Below are 21,524 nucleotides of genomic sequence, written 5' to 3'. Positions count from 1 at the left end.
GCAAAAAAAACAACTAAACGAGCTGAGTAGTACCAAAAAAAATAAAATGCTCTGACTAGGTTGTACATGACTAAAACAAAGAAGACAAAAGTAAATTAAGACAAGTAATAAGTAATTACTAAGTATGTATAGAGCAGTTTTCAATTGAGTGTCGTAAAACCAAAACCAAAGTAATTACTCTGGCCAATCACAAAGGACACAGACAATCCAGTGAACCAATCAAAACTCGAAGCAAATACATGTAGCCGGCACGAAGCGCGGGAAAACGTGCGCGAGCGAGTCACGATTGGTTTTGGTTTTAGTTCTGATTGGCTAAGAAAGTGGCGCGAGATTTTTAAGCCAATCACTAAGCGTAGCAATGCAAAACCAAAGCAAACGCAATTAACTTTCGACACTCAAGTGAAAACCGCTCTAAATAGTAATTTAGATAAAAAGTAGAAGATAGAAACAGGAAAAAAATGAGAAAGAAAGAAAAGAAAACAGTACCAGTTAATGTTTGAACCTATTTATTTGGACTGTGCATTTAACCAATAAGATTGCACAATTCATTTCATGTAGACTGCATGTAGCCTCTGGTGTTTCAGGAGCGATGGGAGCCAGTTGTATTCACTGGAAAGACTGTACTGTACACAGAGTAGAAAAATAATTAAGTTATTTTGTACAAAAATTGTGGATGATACATGCCTAACAGGAGAAAGTGTAAAACTTTCATTGAAAATTCCAGGCGTAGTCAATCGATAGAAATCGATATCGGAAATCAATCGATACAATCGATATCTATCGATATCAATCACCGATTGATATCGATTGAAATCGGTAATCGATAACAATCGAACTCACAGAAAAAAATTATTATCGATTGTTATCGATTGAGAAAATTGATAATAATCGATAGCAATCGACAGTAATCAATAACAACCACTAATCCCAAGGAGCCTCCGGAAGTGTATTCGTTTCAAACATATTCTAAAGATGGCGTTACTATTTAGTAAAACAATATACGAGGTGAAAGTTCAACTTGATCCTATATATGCATGGACAGTGTAGCCCTCCCAAACGATTCCATCTTTTTGCTTCATACAATGTATTTATGATGTTGTTATAGCGAGACTAGAGGGTTGCGCACTGCTACTTTGGCCGCAACTTCTTCTAATTTTGAATCGCGCTGGAGTATCAATATTGTTATTGTCCTTCTATTACAACTACAAGCTTGGTAATATTTCCATTACATATCCACGATTGAAGAACTTTATAGCGTATAGACCCATAAAACAACATCGTATCCATGTTTAACATGTAGGAATTGACATAAATAACTTTCGATAACAATCGATAAACCAATCCTTATCGATTTCCGATGTCAATCGAACTCACAACTTTTTTCTTTATCGATTCCTATCGAGTGGTATCGGAAATCGATATCAATCTTCGATTGCTATTGATTGTTATCGTTTATCGGTTTATCAATTGACTACGCCTGGAAAATTAACTTAAGTATGAAAAAATTTGTTAACATTCACAAAAAATTTGATCCAATTTTTGGGGGTGAAAGATTCACAAGCTCAGTTCAAATCAAAGTGAATAAATTATCATATTTTAAAAAAATGCATTAATTATTCTTCAAAATGAGATAAACTTCAGATTTGTGTAATTTATGAGCATAAATTATCTCCCACCCAATCAGAAGGCTCAAATTTCAAATTTTTACCATATATGGAAGCCAATTGTCTACTCATTTACCTAATTTGGTCATAATGTTCATATAAGGGGACCGTTTTCTACATGTTCGATTTGTGGCGAATAAAGTAGGCGGCCATTACTCAGCTTTTCATGCACGAATTGAAACTAAAATGGCGGATGGGTCAAATTCTACACGAAGCGATGCGATCGTAATTATCTCCAGCGACGAGGACGAGGAAGAAGACGTACATGAACTTTTTAGAGAATTTGTGTCTCGAGTTGAACGATATGTGGAACAAAATAATGTGGTAATTTTCCTGAAACTGAAATTCGCGGAAGCTCGTCCAGAGTTCGTGTCATCCGCGAAATTCAAAAGCGCGCTCAAGTGGCGGTCAACACAAATGAACAAGTCGAATGGGTTTATTTACACCGGAGACATTTGTAAGCTTCTTGCAGGTGATTCAAAGAAGGATGATTCCAAAAAGGAAGTGGATTGCGGAGAAAGAGTTTTTGTTGATCACGATCCAAGTCCCGCGGGAAACAGTGATGACGCGATCGAATCTTCTCGATCTCGCGCGGAAGGCGATGTAAATAAACAAATTGTCCATGTGACGATCGATAACTGCGAAGAAGACGGTTCGACTGCTGTTGTCGAAGAAATACCCGCCGAGATCGCCGATCCTCGACCAAGTACGAGCACGGCTCAACCTTCGACAAGCGTGAAAGTTGAGGGTAAGATTAAAAAGAAAGGAAAACTCCACGGTGCTGCTGCAAGTCCATCAAAGCCAGGTCCTTCGAAGAAACCCCTCACTCCTCGAAAACGAAAACGGCTTGTTAAAAACCTCAATTTAAAGCTGAAACACGTGTCTGATCAAATAAAGATTTTGAATCAAGCGGAGTTGAGTTTGGAAGAAATGGACATGAGTAATAGCACATACATTCAAGAATGCCGCCTCAAAGAGCGTTTTAATCGAATCTGGGATAAGATCTGTAAATTGAACGGACGACCCCCAGACACAGGGAGGGTCATTGAAAAAGAAATCAAGTGCCCTACCACAGGAATACCAGAAATTGACCGAGCAGTCAACAAGTTCTTAAAAGAGAAAAAAAATCGCTTTCCAGACAAATTTGACGTCAATAATGTGGTGCTGGCAGCAAACAAAAAACATGCCTTGAAGCTGCCAGCTCAAACACTAAATGAGATCAGTGATGAGGTCTTTATGTGCATTGGTAACAAGTTACAAAAACGGCGGAAGAGAGATTTCGAGTTTAATTTTGGATGTTCTCTTACTGATGACTATCACCCCAGCAAAGACCCTGCCATTAATGATCTCGCCCTTCGTAAAAAATTAGACGAAAACAAGAAGAAAAGCAAAAGAGCCCTAGATGATGTATTCAACAAGTTTACTCACTATGGACGCATGACAAATCACGATGACAGGAGTAGTTCAAGTGACAGTGATTCAGAGGAATCAAAATCAGAACACAGCAAAAAAGCTACAATGAAAAGGAAATTTTCTCACATTTCTGTCGCACAGGCATCAGATTCCAGTGATAATGAATGTGATAACTTTGGCTTGGAGGAAGAGGCAGATGACGACAATAAACCTTTCAAAAGTGAGGAAGTGTTCGGTGATAGATCAGCAGCACAAAAGCATTTTGAGGGAAAATCGAAGAAGAACTCCTCAATTGTTAAATTATTTTCAGTAAATAGTGAAAGTGACTCGGAGGATTTTGTCATGAAATCTCCACGACAAGTGATTGAAAGGAAGGGACACGCAGAAAACAATAATAAACATGATGCAATAAATGGTACTGCACTGCCATCAAAGGAAACAAATCAAAGCACAAATTTTACTGTTGTTGAATTACCCAACTCTATTCTGTCTGAAATAGAATGTGATGACATTTCTGTGGAGCACACACCTGTGGTGGAAATCGACTGTACTCCTCAACGCACTGAAATTGAAACCATAAGCGAAGCAAACAGCAGTAAGAAAGATGATGTTGCGAATGTATCAGAAGATCATAAAATCCCATCTGTACAACATGTTCCACCTAGTGATGTAGCCTCCAAACCTCTGCAGGACAGTGATGCTTGGACAGATTCCAATGTTTCGACCCAAAGCAAGGACAGTTTGACAACGGAATCTGCAGACATTTCTGTTCCACCTCAACAACCACAAGCTGTTACAGGTAATGATCTGATAAGCATTGATGATTGTGAGGATAAGCTTGAAGATTTGAGTGATAAAGCAGCTGGTTCTCCTTCTTCTAATTTTGTTGACAGTCAAGTGGTTGTTGAAAAAACTCCAAACGAAAATGGACGACATCAAATCTTACCAAACTCTGTCTCATCCATGAAAGGGAAAGCTGTTGACATTAAGTTATCACCATCTATTTCCATACCTTTAACACCTGTCTCTTTAAAAGGTCAAAAGTCCCCATTCCGTCTTAGTACCAAGAAAAGGAAAGCAGAAAATGGACTGATGGAGTATGAATCTCCACTAAAAGTTTTCCGAGCCGCAACCAAGGAAATTTTAGAAAGGAAGCAAGAAGCCTCTCTTAACAAGACAGACTCCACAGAGCAGAAAACTAGTTGTAATGGAAACATTACAACAGAAAGTGAAAGCGCTGAACTATCTGCTGCTGTAAATAATAATACAGACAGTCCCCCAGCACACGCTACAACCAATGGTCATTCTGCTGTGAAAAAGGATGTTTCGAGAAGACTAGCATTATCTTTGAACAAGGGTGGAAGAAATTCACCCAGTAGCAAACAGAAAGTTGTTGAAAGGACATCAGATGTAATTGTACTTTCAGATGATGACAGTGACAGTTGATTACTTATGTTTCTGTTTGTTTCTTCTGTGTAAATGTTTGTCTCAGATGTAAATAAACATCTGCATTTTAGAGGTTATTGTCATCAGACAGTGATGGCAGAGCAGAGGCCTGGGGGAGAGAGTAGAGTCTCTTAAGCCCTTCACCACACCACACACCCCCCCCCCCACTTTAAGTCACTAGTAACCCCCCCTCCTTCCCCCAATAGGAAAAATGTTCTGCTGTCACTGTCAAAGGCTTATGTTTGTGGCTATTTGATAGGCTTGATTTCTACTGCTTTTTATAGTTCAGTTATTCTTCCCTAATAAGGGGACCAAAACTTGTTCATATCCTAGACAGCAACTGGTAATATACCCTTTTAAATTGACTGAAAAAATAATACTAAGCTAGCTGCAGAGAAGCAAAGCTTTAAAGACAACTGTTGTTTTTTTCTTTCTTTTTTTAACAATCTAAGGCAGCTATTGGTATTATCAACTGTTACGCCTTCTGATTTATTTTCAATTTCACTGTTTTTTTAGCTGGTAATTTTAGCTCCTTTAAGATGATCTTGTTTTTGCACGAAGGGTTTATGGGGTGTCTTTTTCATCCACTTTTGTGTAGTTGCAGACACTTAAAGTTAAACATGACCTTAAAGGGGCTAGGTCACGGTATTTTAGGTAATTCTATTTATTTTCGTTAATTAAGAGTTCTAAACTTCAAATTGGCAGAGTAAAAGTATTTTATTGGCAAAATCACGGCCACATAACAAACAAGGATGATTTTCGAGCATTGTTAATGACACTTTTATACAAATTGAGATGAACTTGAAAAAAGTCCGGGCGACGTTTTTCAAGTTTACCCGAACGCAATCCGTTTTTGCCCATCCGTGCCGCTTTTTGGCCTTCCTGTGTTTCTTTTGAGTTCTTCTGCAGTTTTTAAGCCATTATTGTGACATTTCAGTTAATTCTATGAACAGTTGGTTAGTGCCAAAATTGCCTAAAATTGTGTGACATACTCCCTTTAAGGAAAAGAGGGCCTCAACCAAACACTTGTTTTATCTTAAGTTGGAGAAAGGAAGATTGCAAGCAGTCTATGGATTTGGCAACCCACAAAATCTGCCTTTAAAATCCCAAGTGAGGAGAACCTTCAGGTGTGAAAGAGTAAATCCATTAACTGAGTCAAATCTGAGCCAGTCAAGGGAGAGAGAGTTGACTGTAAAGAACTTGCCATTTATTTATTTTTTTCTGTTAATTCAATAAAAAGGGGCATAACCAGTTTCCTTAGGCCTACCATGGATGTAGTTCATAAGGCGTCCATTACTAGGAATTTAACTGTCAGTTTCCAACTGGGAGGGTTGACTAATGACTTGAAGTGAGGCGGGGGGGGGGGGTGCTTAAGGGGCTCTTCTCTTGGCAAGTCTTAATTTTTTTCAAAATGGAGGGGAGGGCGTTGTCCCTGACAGTATACCCCTTGTCGTCAAATATGGCATTTCATTTTGTGAGACACTGTACTGTCACATGTTGAAACAAGTTTACCCAGGAAATTTATATTCTTTTTATCCATATTATGTGTACAGCAGGAATGTAAGGTTGTATATACAGGTCAATATTTTTTTATTTTACAAATTCCAAAAGCAAATGTTTCCTCTTTATTTAAAGATGATGTATATCTTTAGTTGATAACAATATTATATATGTTTCTTAGGTACAGATTTTAATAATAATTTGTTCATATTGTGTCACTCTGACTGGTTTTGCAACATTTTCGTCCCCATAGCTCTTTCATTTCTCTTAGCCGGCTGGGCCTTGGCACAAGAAAACGAAGGGCTCTGGGGACACAGAATTTCCAGTCCTAGATGCTAGGACTTCCGGTCTTAATGTGTGCAGTAATGATGTTTTAAAAGAATATATGAGAGAGTTGTTACGTTTTCGACTTCCGTTTAGGAATTCTTTGTTCCAAACAGCCAATCAAAAAAATTCGAATTTATTCAAAAATCCTATGCCCCAGATCCCTTCGTTTTCTCGTGCCAAGCCGGCTAAGAGAAACGAAAGGGCTATGGGGACGAGAATGGTTGTGCAACTGTTTTAGAGCAGCTTATGCAAAAATCAGTATGATGTTGCGCCTCTCTCCTCTGCAGAGGCTCCTCAGAAAGGTCTTCAGTGGGGAGAGTCCACTGTACAAAGTGAGTGCAGGTGCAATAAGAGACTGGCCACACCCATTGACCGCTCACTCGTTAAGCGCCTGCACTCATTTCGTACATCAGCGGCTATCTCCCAGAGAGCCTCTGTGGAAGAGATCTGAGGTCAGATGGATCAGAGAATTCCTTAATGCAAACTTCCTTTGGGCTTAATTGTCACACAATCTTTCCTGCATTGGAAGCTAGGAATTGTATAAACTCACCACTGTCCACAAACTGTTTGTACACAAGTATAAACAGTTTGTGCACTTTACACAAGCTTTTTTTTTTTCTTCTCATACCACGTGTTCAAAAAGTTTTGCCCTCCTCAAGCCAATTTGAAATAGCCTTGCCTTGACCCCTCCTTCTTTTTTCCCTCCCCCCCCCCCCCCACCCCCCACTCTACATAAATAATGACCGGTCCCTTAGTTTTGTTCTGAACAGTTATGAAATCACTTTTCTTTACATATCTGTCCGCCCAACTGTGAAAAAATAGCTTATTTTTAACACAATGTTTTGGTCTTAGCAAAGTGAAGACACCGGAAGTGGACTGGTAGCGGGTACTTTGAGCGCATGCGTTCATCTGACAATCTTTTTGGCGCGATGCATTATTTACAAACCACGTTTAGAAATGATGAAAAGACGGTTTTGGTTGAGCGAGATATATTATAAATGGGCGACGAAAAGAAAAGCTTATTATAATGAGCGTTGTATTGGCATCTGCTGCTCAATATTGTGAAAACTAATGGGTCGCAAACGGCTGCTAGAGTGAGGAAAACGGACAAGCAAAGCAAACGGTTTCTGTCGAGACGGGCATAAATTGTTCATCTAAAATGATAAATACCAGCGTAGTTGTGGAGGATGATCAAGTCTTGAGGCTTATCCTCGAGTTCTTGGACTCCAGAAAGCTTCACAATACCATGAGAAGTCTAGAGAAAGAATCTGCGATAGTAAACTGTGGTTATTCCGAAGACATTCTGTTCTTGAGAGACCTGGTGCTTGACGGCGAGTGGGAGGCCATATTGATCTTTGCTCAGCCATTTGAAGGCATCGCCGATTTCAATTCAAGGCAATTCCGTTACCTTGTTTTGAAGCAAAAGTTCATGGAAGTATTGTACTTCAAGTCGGGTTTCGCTGGAAATTCAACAAGCTACTCAATTGAAGATTTAATCAAGTGTCTGAATCAATTGGAAGAAGACTGTCCAAACAAAGCTGAATATAGTAAATTGTGTTTTCTGTTGACTGTTCCCAATCTACCTGAACAACCGGAGTACCGCGATTGGAACCCGGCCACAGCGCGGTTAAAATGCTTTGAACAGATCCTTGATTTACTCCGGAAGGTCATTCCCATAGAAAAGAAAGGTTTGAATGGAAAGTTGCCCAGAACATTGACCCCAATTAAAGACCGGTTATTGCACTTGGTAATTAAAGGATTGTGTTTTGAAAGTTGCGTGGATTATTGTCAGTTGAGGGCAATCAACGGAAATCTCTCGGAAGACCTTCATGTTTGCATAGGAGATAACATCTTAAGTGGACCTTCACAGGAAAGCTCTGGTAATTTCTTGTCCTGGCTAAAAAATCTTTCTCAAGATGCTTTTGTCACACCTTTTGAACCAGTGAGTTTAGAAGTTGACTTGAAAAGGGCGAAACAAGCCTCAGCTGTTTTATTTCACAAGTCTCCTAAAAGAGACGATGCTGAAATTCTCTCGCGGAGCTTGTCTCTTTCTGGAAGGCCGGCTACAGCTGACATTGCTTCACATCTGTCAGCACTAGAAACAAGCAGAAACAGTGAAGGAATATTAAACAACAGGCCGCATACCACTGAACCTCCCAAGGGAGTTTCACACTCATATAATGAGTTTCACTACAAAGGCTATCCACAGAAAGAGCCCATAACTAATGCGGTTAATAAAGGCTTCCATGAAAATGGATCTGCTAGTAAATTGGAAAATGAGGGTCAGAGAGTGTCCCAAGCTTTTATACCTGATGTTCAGGAACATGAGTCTACTCAACCCCCTGCTCATAATTATGCTACAGAACCAAGCAAAGATCCTGATGGGGTTCATGCTCTCAAAGAGCAGCAACAGCAAGATGTATTGAAGCAGCTAGAAGCCTATGAAAGGCAAAAGCAAGACCTGGAGCGACAACTTCTGGAATTGTCTTTGAGAGAGACCAGAAGTGGAAAACCTAAAGGGGAAGGTGAAGCTGCATCTGAATTGCCTGACAAAAGACCAGCCTCTAGTGAATCCTTCAAAAGCTTTAGAAATGAACATTTAGCTAACAATGCTGACTCTCAAAGACCTTCAGACAGTTCATTGCACAAGCAAAATGGGGAGATCTTGTTTCATAATCACAATCAAGAAATTGCTAAACCGATACAAAGTGATGATCACTTTCCACAGACTCACGACAGTTTTCATACACAGCAGACTGCAAAACCACATCCAAAGAATGAAAAACAGGATTCTAATAGTTTCTCAGTCAGTCATCCATTGACGTCAACTCCAGCTGTAAAAACCAAACATAAACCAGAGGACTTGAACCTAGAAGAAGCTAAGGTAGACAACACTGGCCATGACATCATTCCTGTAACACCAGCTGACCAAATGTTTCCTCTTACTCCGCTGGCAAATGGACATGCACCGTTAAGTGTAGGTCACTGGGTTGCCTTAGCAGATGGTTCGGGAGTTCTGAACACCAGGCAAGTGATCATAAATGTTTCTGTCGTGGTTCAATTCTACCCTTGGTACAGTTTGGTATTTTCCCTTGTTCTGGTGTGTGTCATATGACTGTATGATAATTAATATAAAACAAAGGAAAATACCAGATTGTACCAAGATTAAATTGAACTACAACATTTCCAAAGTGACTTTTGGGTTGGTCAGTTTTGCTGACAATATATCTGGACTGAAAGTCACTGTGGAAATCCATAAAGCAGTTTTAATCCTGAGTGGGGAAACCCCTATAAAAGTGACAGAAACACCCCTGAAAGGTACCAGAATCTCATTTTGTGGACATGACCCAAATTCATTTTCAACCCTAAGAGGTACTGTTCAATTCTAAAATAACAAATTAACTGGCACGATTACTGGATGGTTGTTTTCAGGTAAATATTTAAAAGCCCCAAAAAGGTACTGCGACAACTGCAACAGTCATTTTAGGTTATAGCACCCTAAACAGTACGACCAGCATCCATTTTTATCGGGGAGTCCCCCCCCTCCCCCAGAAGAGGAGGGGAGGGGTCAATTAACTGATGAAAGCAAAATTATGTATTTGGTTTGGGATTTGCTGGCCAAAGCCAATCATATCCTAATGACTTAGTTACTCTTAAAGTTATCTGACATGTAGTTTTGTTACATTAAAATGAGCACATAATTTGATTTTAAATGCATACAACAATGTAGAGTTCACTGTATCATTCCATATATTTTAATTGTTGCTCTATTAAATTCTTTTTAGTACACCTAAGTCTACAAGGCATGGATTGTCATCAACCCCAGCACCACCAGCATCGCCCGTCCTATCTGTGGATGGTGCCACACCCCATGGTATTCCTCTTGTCTATGAAAAAGACAAACCTAAAGTCATCACAAAATACAGTGATACAGATGATCAAACACAGCCTGTGGTAGCAACTGATTCGGGAATGGTATGCAGCCATTTGATTTCTTTTTTAAAAATGTTTGACTAAAACTACTTAACTGTGGTGGTTATGTTTTGTCTCATTGATAAAATAAGCATATGAAAACCCACAAACTGCAGTGTGCATGCGTAGAGTTCTTTGATGACGGCTTAAATCATTCACCCCCAAGAGTGCCCCAATTAGTATTGTATATCGATACATTTTTGTGGCAATCATTTAATATAATAACTTCGATGACAGAAAGCTTGTTTTTGGAAAACTGCTATGCCCTATATCAACTATGGTCAGCTTTCAGTGTTACATGTAACTTTCTACGATCTCAATGAAAGTGCTTCTTGAAGCTTTAGAACCCATAACATTTCTTTTATTTCATTTTATTTGCAAAACTAGCTGAACACCAATACATTTATTATATCTAAGTTAATTTTATTAGTTAGACATTTAAATTTGCGATAAATTTTGTTTTAGCTTTTTGAAGCCAAATGGAAATTTGTGTACAGATTTAAAGCCATTTTCATTCAATTTCTTTTGAAAATTTTAAATAATTTTTACGGAGTAAAAGTTGGCCTGAGGGCATAGAATCTGCCATGAATTGAAACCCTAAATGAATGAAAAGTCAAACAGGAACTATATATTAAATAATATTGTTTCAGTTTCTTTTGATTCTTTTAAGTTCAAATTTTATATTGGAAACATTTTTGTTTGATGAGTACCCTGTAGAGTGAGGTGGCACATGTACTTCAGAAAACATTAAAACACTCAAAATGTCAGTGATCAACTGATTTTAGTGGTTGCTCTGCAAGATATGAACTCACTGCTCTTCACACCTGCCTTATCCTTCAATGACATCATATCTATTTTCATTTAATTTTTAACACCTCCTTCTATGCTACTGATGGTGTAAAAGTCTGAATTTAACCACAATCTTTAACTTACACTCAAGCTTAGTACTGTGTGGATAGAATGCCTGTGTTCACCTTTAAAGTAAGTGAAATAGTTCTTGTTTACCAAGTTTGTCCGAGTGTTGTGACCTTTTTGATTTGTTTTTCTCATGGTTCGTGAAGGTTTCCACAGTTGGTTTACTGTCACCCAGATCACTGGTGTGTTTATGTAGATCTGCAGGCAGAACAGATCAAACTACTGCTCGGTTCTTATGCCTTGTGTTTTCATAAGTTTGTATTTGTTATGAAATTTGCACTGTTTCAGAAAACACATTTGCTTGTAATTTCCTACTGTGCTTAAAAGGACATTCTAAGGATTGTATATTTATTCTTGTCTGGATCACTTGGCATACCAGTTTAATGCTATCTTTGTTTAAAAACTTTCATTGTCTTTCCTAATAGCCATTGCCTATGTGAAAAGCATTTGTGTCAATTTGTTTTTACCTCACTGTAAAACATGTGATACCATTTTAAGCTGACAGTTTCCTAAAACTGCAGAATTTTGGAGAAACCGACTGAGAAAGGTGTGCCTCCAAGCCAGATTTATTTTGATTCCCATGTTTGATGGTTTTACTGGTACCCGTACAGTTTTCATAATTCTACAATCCCAGGGATTTTACCCAAAACTGCTCTGTGTTGTTCCCAGTATAGAACCACTGTCGCAGGTACCAGCACTTAAGGATCCGTCAAACCCACTGAAGCAGTTTGTCATCTTTAAACACCTATTCACTTGGCTTGTTGTCTGATCATAAAGCAGGTCTCTTATTCATTGAATCCAAGTTTATCTGTCATCTTTAACTGATGCAGGATCAAAAACATTTGGTTTTAAATGCTTCTAAAGTATGGCTTTAAGCTACTGAATGATACTTACTTGATTGGTGATTTGTAATATTAATTATCAGAGCCTTACTTTTTAGAGCAGTGTGTTTAAACTATTTTCCTGTGGCTTTCAAAGTGGAGATTACATCATTGTGTTGGTGGAGGGAGTTGCTACTTTCAATGTTTATGAATGTGGTTTGAGAAAATTGATTGTAGCCAGTGTTCTGTGATCAGCTGTTTGTTTCAAGCCATCTTTTGTGATCTTGTTTATCTCTGTGTTGTAATCATCAGCAGTGGCTCACCAAAACTGCTGTTGGTCTTTGAAAGATACATTTTATTTACAGAATTGGATTGAATTATTGTATTTTCTACGGTAATTTTATTTTACTGAATTGCATTTTTCCTGTTCAGTTCTCTGCAGTGAAAAGCTATACACTTGTTTGCAATACAAAGGTTTTAAACATAAGCTTTTAAGCAAACAAAGTTGGAGAGTCTTTTTTGGTTTGTCTGTTAGTCAGATTCAACATAATTCTATTTCCTGTTGTGCACTGATCAACACATTTTGGCTTATCTCTAGCTGCCCGAAGCTTGGTGATGAAACATTTTTTTGAGGTCATTCATGATCATTCAACTCATCATTAGCTGCTCTACCAAAAATAATATGTTTGTTTGTTTGGCATTTGATAATTGATAATAAAATGGAGTCGATGCATTATTAGAAAATAATGCAGTAATAATGATATTTTCTAATTTGCAGGACAAGGAGAACACTGCGTCCCAGAATCAGCAAGTCCCAGTTAAAAGAGGACCAAAGGTTAATGGCGTACGGCGTTCCCTTGTGCCTCAGACAGGTACCAAACAGAAGACGGGAGCCATTGAGGAAAACAGAGACAATGTACCAACAGAAGGAAAGATCAAATCAGTCATTAGTAGTAACAACTCACCTGCCACACCCCAAATGCAATCCCGAAATCAGCAGATGGGACAGGTACAGCAAGGTCATGATGGGACAAGGGTGAATGGACAGCCTCCGAGAAGTGGTACAACATTTGTGGTGCATCCCAGTAAGTTACTCTAATACCATAAACAGTGTTCTCCTTTTCAGGCGGTAACCGGTAAAATTTACCGCTTGAAACACGACTCTTTACCGCCTAGAATCGCTAAGATATCTTGTAAATTCAATAGGTAAATAACAAAGCAACACCACTCGTTTCACCTTCGTAGTCATGATTGAAAATATAAAATAACAGATTGAAAATAAACAGCGACAAATGCAATATTCATTTACGAATTTGTGCTAGTATTCAATATTCTTTATTTCCCTTCGCTTTCCGAATCTCTGAGGGCTGGTATCGAGGAAAGAGCAAGTTTTGCAGGTGTTTCTCACTTCGCGGCAAGTGCACATCTGTTGTTGCACAGTTTCCACGATCGATTCCACAATGAAGCGGCAGCAATCGTTGCTGTCCTTTCACTTTGTCCATTGAAAATAAAAACAATCACAAAGGCAAAGAGGTAAAAATAATTCCAGAAGTGAGAAATATTACTTACATATAATAGTTCAGTTTTCAAAAACATGCAAAATGCAGAAAATAGTTGATTGCTTAGTTGACCGTAGCTGACGCGTGGTGAAGACAAAGGCAGCTTTCGATGTCAAATTCTTCTCATAAGTTCGTAAGTGTTTAAAACAAAATCCAGATGACAGGTTAAAAGAAGCACTCAGAATACAACTTTGTAACAACGCTGTCGTAAATGCTGAGTATTCGAAGAAAAGAAAAAAAGAGCTGCAGCAATTCGTAGCAAAGAGGAAACAGGACCGCCGATATTTTAAGTAGTACGTCATGTAAGCGACAGCAAATGTATCTCCTTAAAACAACAGAAGATTTTATGCAATTTTTCGTAGGCTGTATAGCAGGCGAAAAAGGTCTGCAAGGCCATAATAACATGTCATGAAATAAAATTCGACCAGCATTTGGACAACATTCTGTTTCATGTAGGAAGAGTAGAAAACGGCTGGGATTTACCGGAACTTCTTTACCGGTTTAAAAAGTTTTTTTACCTGCTGTGCTGAAAACTAGGGAGAACACTGCCATAAAGTTTCAAGCATAAAGACCCTTGCTACATTCAAAGTAGCAGTCTTTTTCTATCACCAGCTTCAGAGGGTTGCAGCTTTCAGGGATTTTCTGCTTTTAGGTAGCTAAAATGTACAGCCAAAGTGTGTATGTAGGCTGATGTAGAGATAAAAAGGAGAAATCTTGTCGAAAATAATTTATATTACATCAGAACATCTAGTAGTATGTTGCTTTTGGTGTAATGGTCATCTTGATGACAGATCAAACATCAGTTCAGTTGGTACAGCTTGTTCCATTTGTTATTTACATTGTTTATTTACTAAATAAAAAGTCAAGTTATATTAGAGGTGGCTACTCTTCAGAGGTTCACTGCTTTCAGAATTTGCTAACAACCTAAAATATTATTTTGTCACTACTTTCAGGGCACAAATACTGACATAACTTTTTGATGATTTTTATGGTGGTGTTGATGATAGTCCCAGATGTTAAGCAAAATGATTATCCTTGTCATCTTTCACTAAGGTGCAGAGAGTAAACCACAAACCAACAGAACTCCAAGTAGTGAAAATTATCCTGGAGTAGCTAAACAACCACCCAAGGAACTTAACAGTGATACTCAGAAAGGTAACCTCTTGTAAAAAGTTCATTATGAGTGTTGTTTTACGTTCAACAAAGTCAGCGTCAGAATTTTTAAAGAACTTCAATGTTTATTCTTGACTGTAACTTTAGAATTTTAACAGTTGACATATTTATTGGTATTCTCCAAAAATATACAGTTGGCTTTTGATCTTAGAAATTCAATAAAATTAACAAACCTTAGAACTACAAGAAAGATCTCACAGAAATAAACATAAGCTGTGGTCACACTACAGACTTTTCCCTACGGAAATATGATTAACCTAGGGAAAATTTATCCAAATTAACCCTAGGTAAATTTTTCTTGGGTTTTACTTTACCTCAGTTAAAAGGTCACACTGACCAAACGGATGTCTGGGTTTTCACAAAAGTTGTAAACAACCCAAGAAATAAATTTATTTCAGCATAATTGGCATGCAACTCAAAATAATGTTTGAGGATTAAAGATCAAAGGGAAGTTCTATTTGTTATCGTTTGCAACTTATTTTAATTCGCAAGGTGATCAGGAGTAATTTTGCTACAGTACTTATTAGAAGACAACATGTAGCCTTAGCTATTTTGTCTCAGTAATGACAACAATTAACATCAGCCCAAGTATATTGCTTTGGTTTTCCCATGGCTGGTTTGAAAATTTGCTCTGTTTCAACATCTAAAACATGTGGCGGAAAGAACAAAGCCTTGCACCATTTGCACAACAGTTCAAAAGAAATCAGTGCTTTTACACAAAAAATTCTGGATCTGTCATCAGTAAATTAACTGACGAGCATCTATTGGCTAACTACCCTGGGATTTATTGTTGATTGATTGATTGCTCGATTGATTGTTTGATTGATTGATTGATTGATTGATTGATTGATTGATTGATTGATTGATTGATTGATTGATTGATTGATTGACTGACTGACTGACTGACCTGACTCGACTGTAACTCTTCTTATTTTTGATACTATTTTTTTCACAGGCAGGGAGCCAGGGACAATAAACATGACATTCCGTAAGCCTTCCACTAACACACCACCAAACAGCACTACAGTGATTGTCAATCATGGTAACCATGGCAACCATGCTCCACTACTGGAAAAGCAGAAGGAACTCTTGCATTCATCCTCGGACATTACATTTTACACTGTAGCTACACTAGAGGATGTGCAAGCCATCAGAGCAATAGCATTTCATCCCTCTGGTGATTTGTTTGCTGTTGGGTCAAACTCCAAGACTTTACGAATATGCACTGCCGAAGGCTTGAATTCCCAGCGAAGAACGGAAAGGTATTCTTCTGTTGTTTAAAACACTAAAATCCAAAGTCAACCTCTAGTCAATCAATGTGCTTTTAACTATAAAGTTTATTGACTGAAATATCAGTGTGGGACCATGCCAATAAAAGGTTTTGAAGCTTTTGTCATAAGTGTAGGCAGATGCTGTTTGTTTTTCAATAATTTTGCAAAATAAATTTTGAAGAACAACATTTTTCATATCCAGGGGTCACCTTCTTAATTACCGTATTTATTTGATTAAGCGCCCAACCTCGAATAAATGCCCACCCTGTAGGTAGGAAAAGTTAATAAGCGCTTTGCCTCGAATAAGCGCCCACCCCCACCCCTTAAAAAATGAAGTGCACCTGGGGAGTAAAATGAAAGTAGTGAAATTGACTAAGCACTACCCAAAGACTACCCCAAAGGCTGAGCTTTCTTAGAAATTTATCGAAACTTTTAATGAACAGTTAAAATTCAGCTATGGTACATCTTCAGTTTTGTTATTATTTACTGTTTTCTTGCAAAATAAGCGTAGTACTTGCTAAAAAATGGTGTAAATTTAATAAGCGCCCAGGTTTGAATAAGTTCCCACCTCGAATAAGCGCCCACTCTCAAGGTCCAAAAATTAAATAGGCGCCCAGGGCGCTTAATCGAATAATTACGGTATATTGTTTGTAAGTTGAGGAGACATGATTGGCATGGAAACATTTTGACACTTGTGTGGTTTGTTTTTTGTGACTTTTAATGTTTTTTTTTATTTTTTATTTAAGTGGTGATCAGCCTCCACAACCGACCATTCTATTCAAAAGCAACCGTCACCATCGTGGCTCCATATACTGTGTAGCGTGGAGTGCTGGAGGAGACATCATAGCCACAGGATCAAATGATAAAAGCATCAAGATGACAAGGTTTGATGCTGAAACATGCTCTGTGACATGGCCTGGATTAGAGCTGGCTATTCATAATGGTACTGTGAGGGACCTAGCTTTTGTCTCACGTGCCAGTGGCACGCCTGTGCTGGTCTCTGGAGGAGCAGGTACTTACCATTTTTGTGAGATTTGTTTTTAAATAGACACACTAACTTATGGGAGATGCAGTGGCCTTATGGTTAGCTCGCTGGACTCCAGGTTAACTGCTGTCTGGGTTCAAGCCCTGGCTGGGGTCATTGTGTTGTGTTCTTTGGCAAGACACTTTACTCTCATAGTCTCCTCTCTCCACCCAGGTGTATAAATGGGTACCAGCAAATTAATGCTGGAGGGGACACCCTGCAATGGATTAGCAATCCATCCAGGGATGGGGGGAGTAGAAATACTTTTAGCTGCTTAAAGAAGCTTTGCCATGGGGATTCGGCTGATTTTTGGTCCCTGTTCTGAAATAGTGGTTGGCAATTAACCCACAAAAACATTTTTGACATCTAGGAGTCGCGTCAGCTTATCTGATTTTGTTGTGACAGGCAGCACTTGAGGTTACCCTACTTTTTCGTTGCATCTGTTTCATCCGCATCGGCCCAGTGCTTGTTCAGTTCAGTGCTCTTGCTTTGCTGTTTTTTGGTTCTTGCGCACATCATTGGCTGTTCATCTTATCCGTGACATGGGCCCTTTAATGCTACAGAAACTTGTGCCGTCTGCTCAGCAGTACTTAGTATCATGCGTGGTCAGCCATCTTGTTGTTCTGGTTTGTTTGCTTGTTTGTTAGACCACCATTAAACTACTGGCATTAGATAAGCTCTGGCAGTATGGGCCACTTGGCTTGACACAGGCTTAACCTTTTACCCTAACTTATGCTCCTTTTTTCAGGAGATGGAAATATCATAATCTCAGACTGCAGCACTGGCCAGACAGTAGGGCAGCTTAAGGGCCACTCAGGGCATATCATGTCTGTATATGCTGACAGTGATGACATCATAGCTTCAGGGTCTGCCGATAACACTGTCAGGCTGTGGGACTTGCGATCACAGAGATGTATAGATGCCATAGCCACTGGAGACAGCTGTGTGGCGTCAGTCTGTGTGAACTCATCAGGCAATATGTTGGCTTCAGGTAATTACTGTAAATATTGTGATTGCTAACTTTTGATACATGACTTGAGTTAATCTTTATATAGCGTATAATCTTTTATATTTGAACTACAGCAGAACCTCTCTTTACCAACACTTCTATATTATGGATAGGAAAAAAAAACAGGATTCATATCTATAGTCTCTGCCACATAACAAAGACAACTCCATAACACAGCTTGGCACCTTCAGTGTATGAAACTGTATTTGGAATCACTACAACTCCATGTTTTTGTTTAATTTACCAGGACTTAGAATCTTAAAATTCTGGGTGTAGGGTCTCTAGATCTCTAAAAGCCTCACTCAGAATTTTTGTTTGTTTGTGTCAACCTGTTAGTGTTTCTTTCAGAATAACAGTTAAGGCGACTGGACTGTCAGATTGTACCTACTTCCTACTAAAACTGTGGACTTTTCTAAGGGAAAGTGCTTGATCCTTAAGGCAGTGTTCTTTGTGTTCCTGGTAAACTAATACCGTGGAAGTCCAATTTCTCAAACCCCTTAATTTTCAACCAATAATTAGGGCCTGTTTACATGGAGGGAGGGTGCCCCGGCTAACCAAGTTACCCGGCTAGAAAGGATGAAACATAGCCCGCCTTTACATGCAGAATTCACAGCCCTTCTACCCGAGTTGAGACAGCATCATTGAAGCGTGTCAGGGCGTGAGAAAAGCATGTAGCTCCAAATGATTGAAGAAAAATATGACTTTTTACTAAATAATCAAGGCTAGACGTATTCAAAGCTATTTTATTTTGATGTGCAAGCTCTTAGAAGTTTACTACGTCCATTTATGGTGGAATTCAATCAAAATTTAACACTCTTTGGCTGCCAAATTGAAATTAAATTTGTTGTTTCGTGAGTTAGGATAATCATTCCTTCGAAAATTTTGAATTAATTAGCTGTTGCTCAGAGAAAATTTTCCAGCCTACAGATAAAACTAATTTGATCTAATTTTGGTCAAATAGCACTGTTTGGGTCCAGACTTTATACATTTTATGCCATTAACTTCAAATTTAATTAAAGAACACGCGTGAAGACTTATCCCGGCAAGCCGAGATAGCCCGGGCATAACCGTTTACATGGCAAAAAGCTATCCCGCCTAGAAGGGCCACACTGGAAAGTTCGTATTTGATACGCCGAAGTTTTACGCCAATCCCTATGAAAACGCCAGAAGTGGCGTAAATACGGCTCCACGCCGAAGATCTTCGGCGTAACATCATGTTTTCCAGACTGATGAAGGGTTGCCTCGGGCAAGCAGACCGAGTGCCCCGGCAAGGCGGGTTTCCCGTCTTGCATGTAAACGCTTTGATGCGTTTTCTAAAGAAATGTATGAAAAGTTGGCTCGCCCAGGGTAGCTCGGTTAGCTGGGGCACCCGCCTTCCATGTAAACAGGCCCTTACTTGAAGTGAAAGTCATCTTCCTTCCCTCAGTCAAACACTGTAATTTTAACCCTGTTTTCTCAAACTACCCGATTTTTCAAACCAATTTTCGTTTCCCTTGGAGATTCGAAAAATCAGGATTCCACCGTATATTAACTTTCATTTTACAGTCAACTCCCTCTAAGATGGCCACCGTCAGGACTCTCTCTTACTTTCCGTCTTAGAGAGGTGTCCGTCTTATAGGGTGTTTAGTTACAGTTAAATGACTGAAAAATGGTAGGGAGGGGACCAACACCAGGTGTCCACTAAGAGAGAGTTGACTGTATTTCCATCTATGAAGATCTTTAACTTTCACTATCTTTTCCCATTCCACAGGCCATGAAGATGGCAACTGTATGATCTATGATATCACAGCAGGCCGAACTTTACAGCTTTTCAAGCCACACACAATGGACTGCAGATCAGTGCGTTTTTCACCAGATAACAACTTTCTCTTGACTGGATCTTACGACACTAGTATCATCATGATGGATGTAAGGAAAGACTTGGAGACTAGAATACCACCATACTCTGTTGTTGCCCATCACAGGGACAAGGTCATACAATGTCGTTGGCATCCTAGTCTTCTGGCATTCCTGAGCTCTAGTGCCGATAGAACTGTCAGTCTGTGGGCTCCAGATTGTTAAAACTCTGCGAGATGCACATTTTTTCACGCTACATTGTTCTTTTAAGTGGCTTTTTTGGTCTTTAAACACAGCTTAGCAGATGGAAATGCTCAGTGAGTGATTTGCAGTGTTTGCAATAATTATATTGCTGATTCAAAAGTATTTTGATCAACATACAGAAATGAGGAGATTTAGAACAAACGAAAATTCAGGAGAGAGATACACTTAATTGGGCTCTTCCCCCCAAAAATAGAGGTAAAAATAAGGAATTTACCTCACACAGGCCACCAATAGTGACACCCACTCTACATGAATTAATTTAACATTGTTTTTGCCCCTATTGGAAGCACCACACTCCAACCAGAAAAAAAATTTGTACAGAGTAACACAAGCGCCAGTTCAGAAATTATTCATGGTACTTCAGTTACATTAAAAAAAATCATTTTCTGATAAAATCACCGGTAATACCACATTGGTATCAGGACTATTTTTTTTTCATTTCACAGTACCAAATTAGACATAAAGTTGTTGTGAACCCATTTCGCTTTTTCAAGTGACTCTTTCTTTCTTACTTACGTGTTTGTTATTGCAAAGCTGGCAAATGATGTTTACACAGTTTCTTGTGTTATCTTACACAATATGCAGATCCACTACGTCAAACATTTTTGTATAGATTGTCAATTAAGTCAATGAGTTGATAGTATTTATTGAAAGCTGTAAAATTGTAATATTTAAACTTATGTTAGGTAAAAGCTTAAATTTAAATTAATGACCTCTGTTATTTAACTAAACGTGAGCTGCTTGTGAAAGTTTTGTCAGCAGTGTGATCATTAAATGGATTAACAATAGGCCCAGTTAAATCTTGCTCATTGCATGGCATAGGTCATGATAAGAGTACTGATAAATTATTGTTGGAGTTATTGACTAGCATGACATTTATGGTACTTTATTTAAATGATTTCTGTGACATTGCTGTTGTGATAATCTTGACACTAAAAGAAAAAAACTTAATATGGTTAATAAATTTATATGCATGATAATTATAAAAATTATGAGTCAAATATTTAATATTGTCCTTGTTGTAGATATCAGATATTAAAATGTGAATTTGGTTTCAAAAATAAATTTGCTCTACGAGGCACCAAGAGTTCAATGGTTGCATTTAAAAAATGGCAGATCCCCACATTCAAAGAGATGGAGGGAAGGCAGGGGCAGGGATTTTTACAGGTCCTTGAATTCCTGGAACAGTGATTTTTTGGCAGGTTCTGGAAATCTGTAAATTTAAGCAAAAATTAAGTGATATGAAAAAAAATTTTTAAGAACAATCAGCTTAATACCCTGTGAGCAGGCTGTCCTTCCCTTTCTTTTTTTCGCCTTCTTTCCCTGTGGA

At 38.6% G+C, this 21,524-nt stretch overlaps 2 protein-coding genes across 2 annotated transcripts; both read left to right on the top strand.

Moving 5' to 3' along the window:
* The first annotated feature begins 1,760 nt into the window (after positions 1–1,760).
* Positions 1,761–6,995, top strand: LOC144666336 (uncharacterized). Its single transcript, XM_078527747.1, has one exon. It carries the CDS (start codon positions 1,851–1,853, stop codon positions 4,521–4,523), a length of 2,673 nt encoding a protein of 890 aa, XP_078383873.1. The 5' UTR covers positions 1,761–1,850; the 3' UTR covers positions 4,524–6,995.
* A 278-nt stretch (positions 6,996–7,273) lies between these two features.
* Positions 7,274–20,362, top strand: LOC144666404 (WD repeat-containing protein 47-like). Its single transcript, XM_078527838.1, has 8 exons — positions 7,274–9,377; positions 10,136–10,325; positions 12,837–13,143; positions 14,671–14,772; positions 15,746–16,052; positions 16,808–17,073; positions 17,834–18,076; positions 19,845–20,362. The coding sequence occupies exons 1-8, from the start codon at positions 7,510–7,512 to the stop codon at positions 20,153–20,155; spliced, it is 3,594 nt and encodes a 1,197-aa protein (XP_078383964.1). The 5' UTR covers positions 7,274–7,509; the 3' UTR covers positions 20,156–20,362.
* Positions 20,363–21,524: the final 1,162 nt, after the last annotated feature.

This window comes from Oculina patagonica, chromosome 1 (genome assembly GCF_052425735.1).
Source record: "Oculina patagonica isolate OP01 chromosome 1, crgOcupat, whole genome shotgun sequence".
NCBI classification, from domain to species: Eukaryota; Metazoa; Cnidaria; class Anthozoa; order Scleractinia; family Oculinidae; genus Oculina; species Oculina patagonica.
This window is presented reverse-complemented; position numbering and strand designations above follow the sequence as displayed.

What these genes read in the sequence shown, in the direction of transcription:
- LOC144666404 (XM_078527838.1), top strand. Translation starts at nt 7,510, where the DNA reads ATGATAAATACCAGCGTAGTTGTGGAGGATGATCAAGTCTTGAGGCTT. An exon ending in TCGGGAGTTCTGAACACCAG is followed by an intron (nt 9,378 to 10,135) that starts GCAAGTGATCAT and finishes AATTCTTTTTAG; the next exon opens with TACACCTAAGTCTACAAGGC. An exon ending in TAACAGTGATACTCAGAAAG is followed by an intron (nt 14,773 to 15,745) that starts GTAACCTCTTGT and finishes TTTTTTTCACAG; the next exon opens with GCAGGGAGCCAGGGACAATA.
- LOC144666336 (XM_078527747.1), top strand. Translation starts at nt 1,851, where the DNA reads ATGGCGGATGGGTCAAATTCTACACGAAGCGATGCGATCGTAATTATC.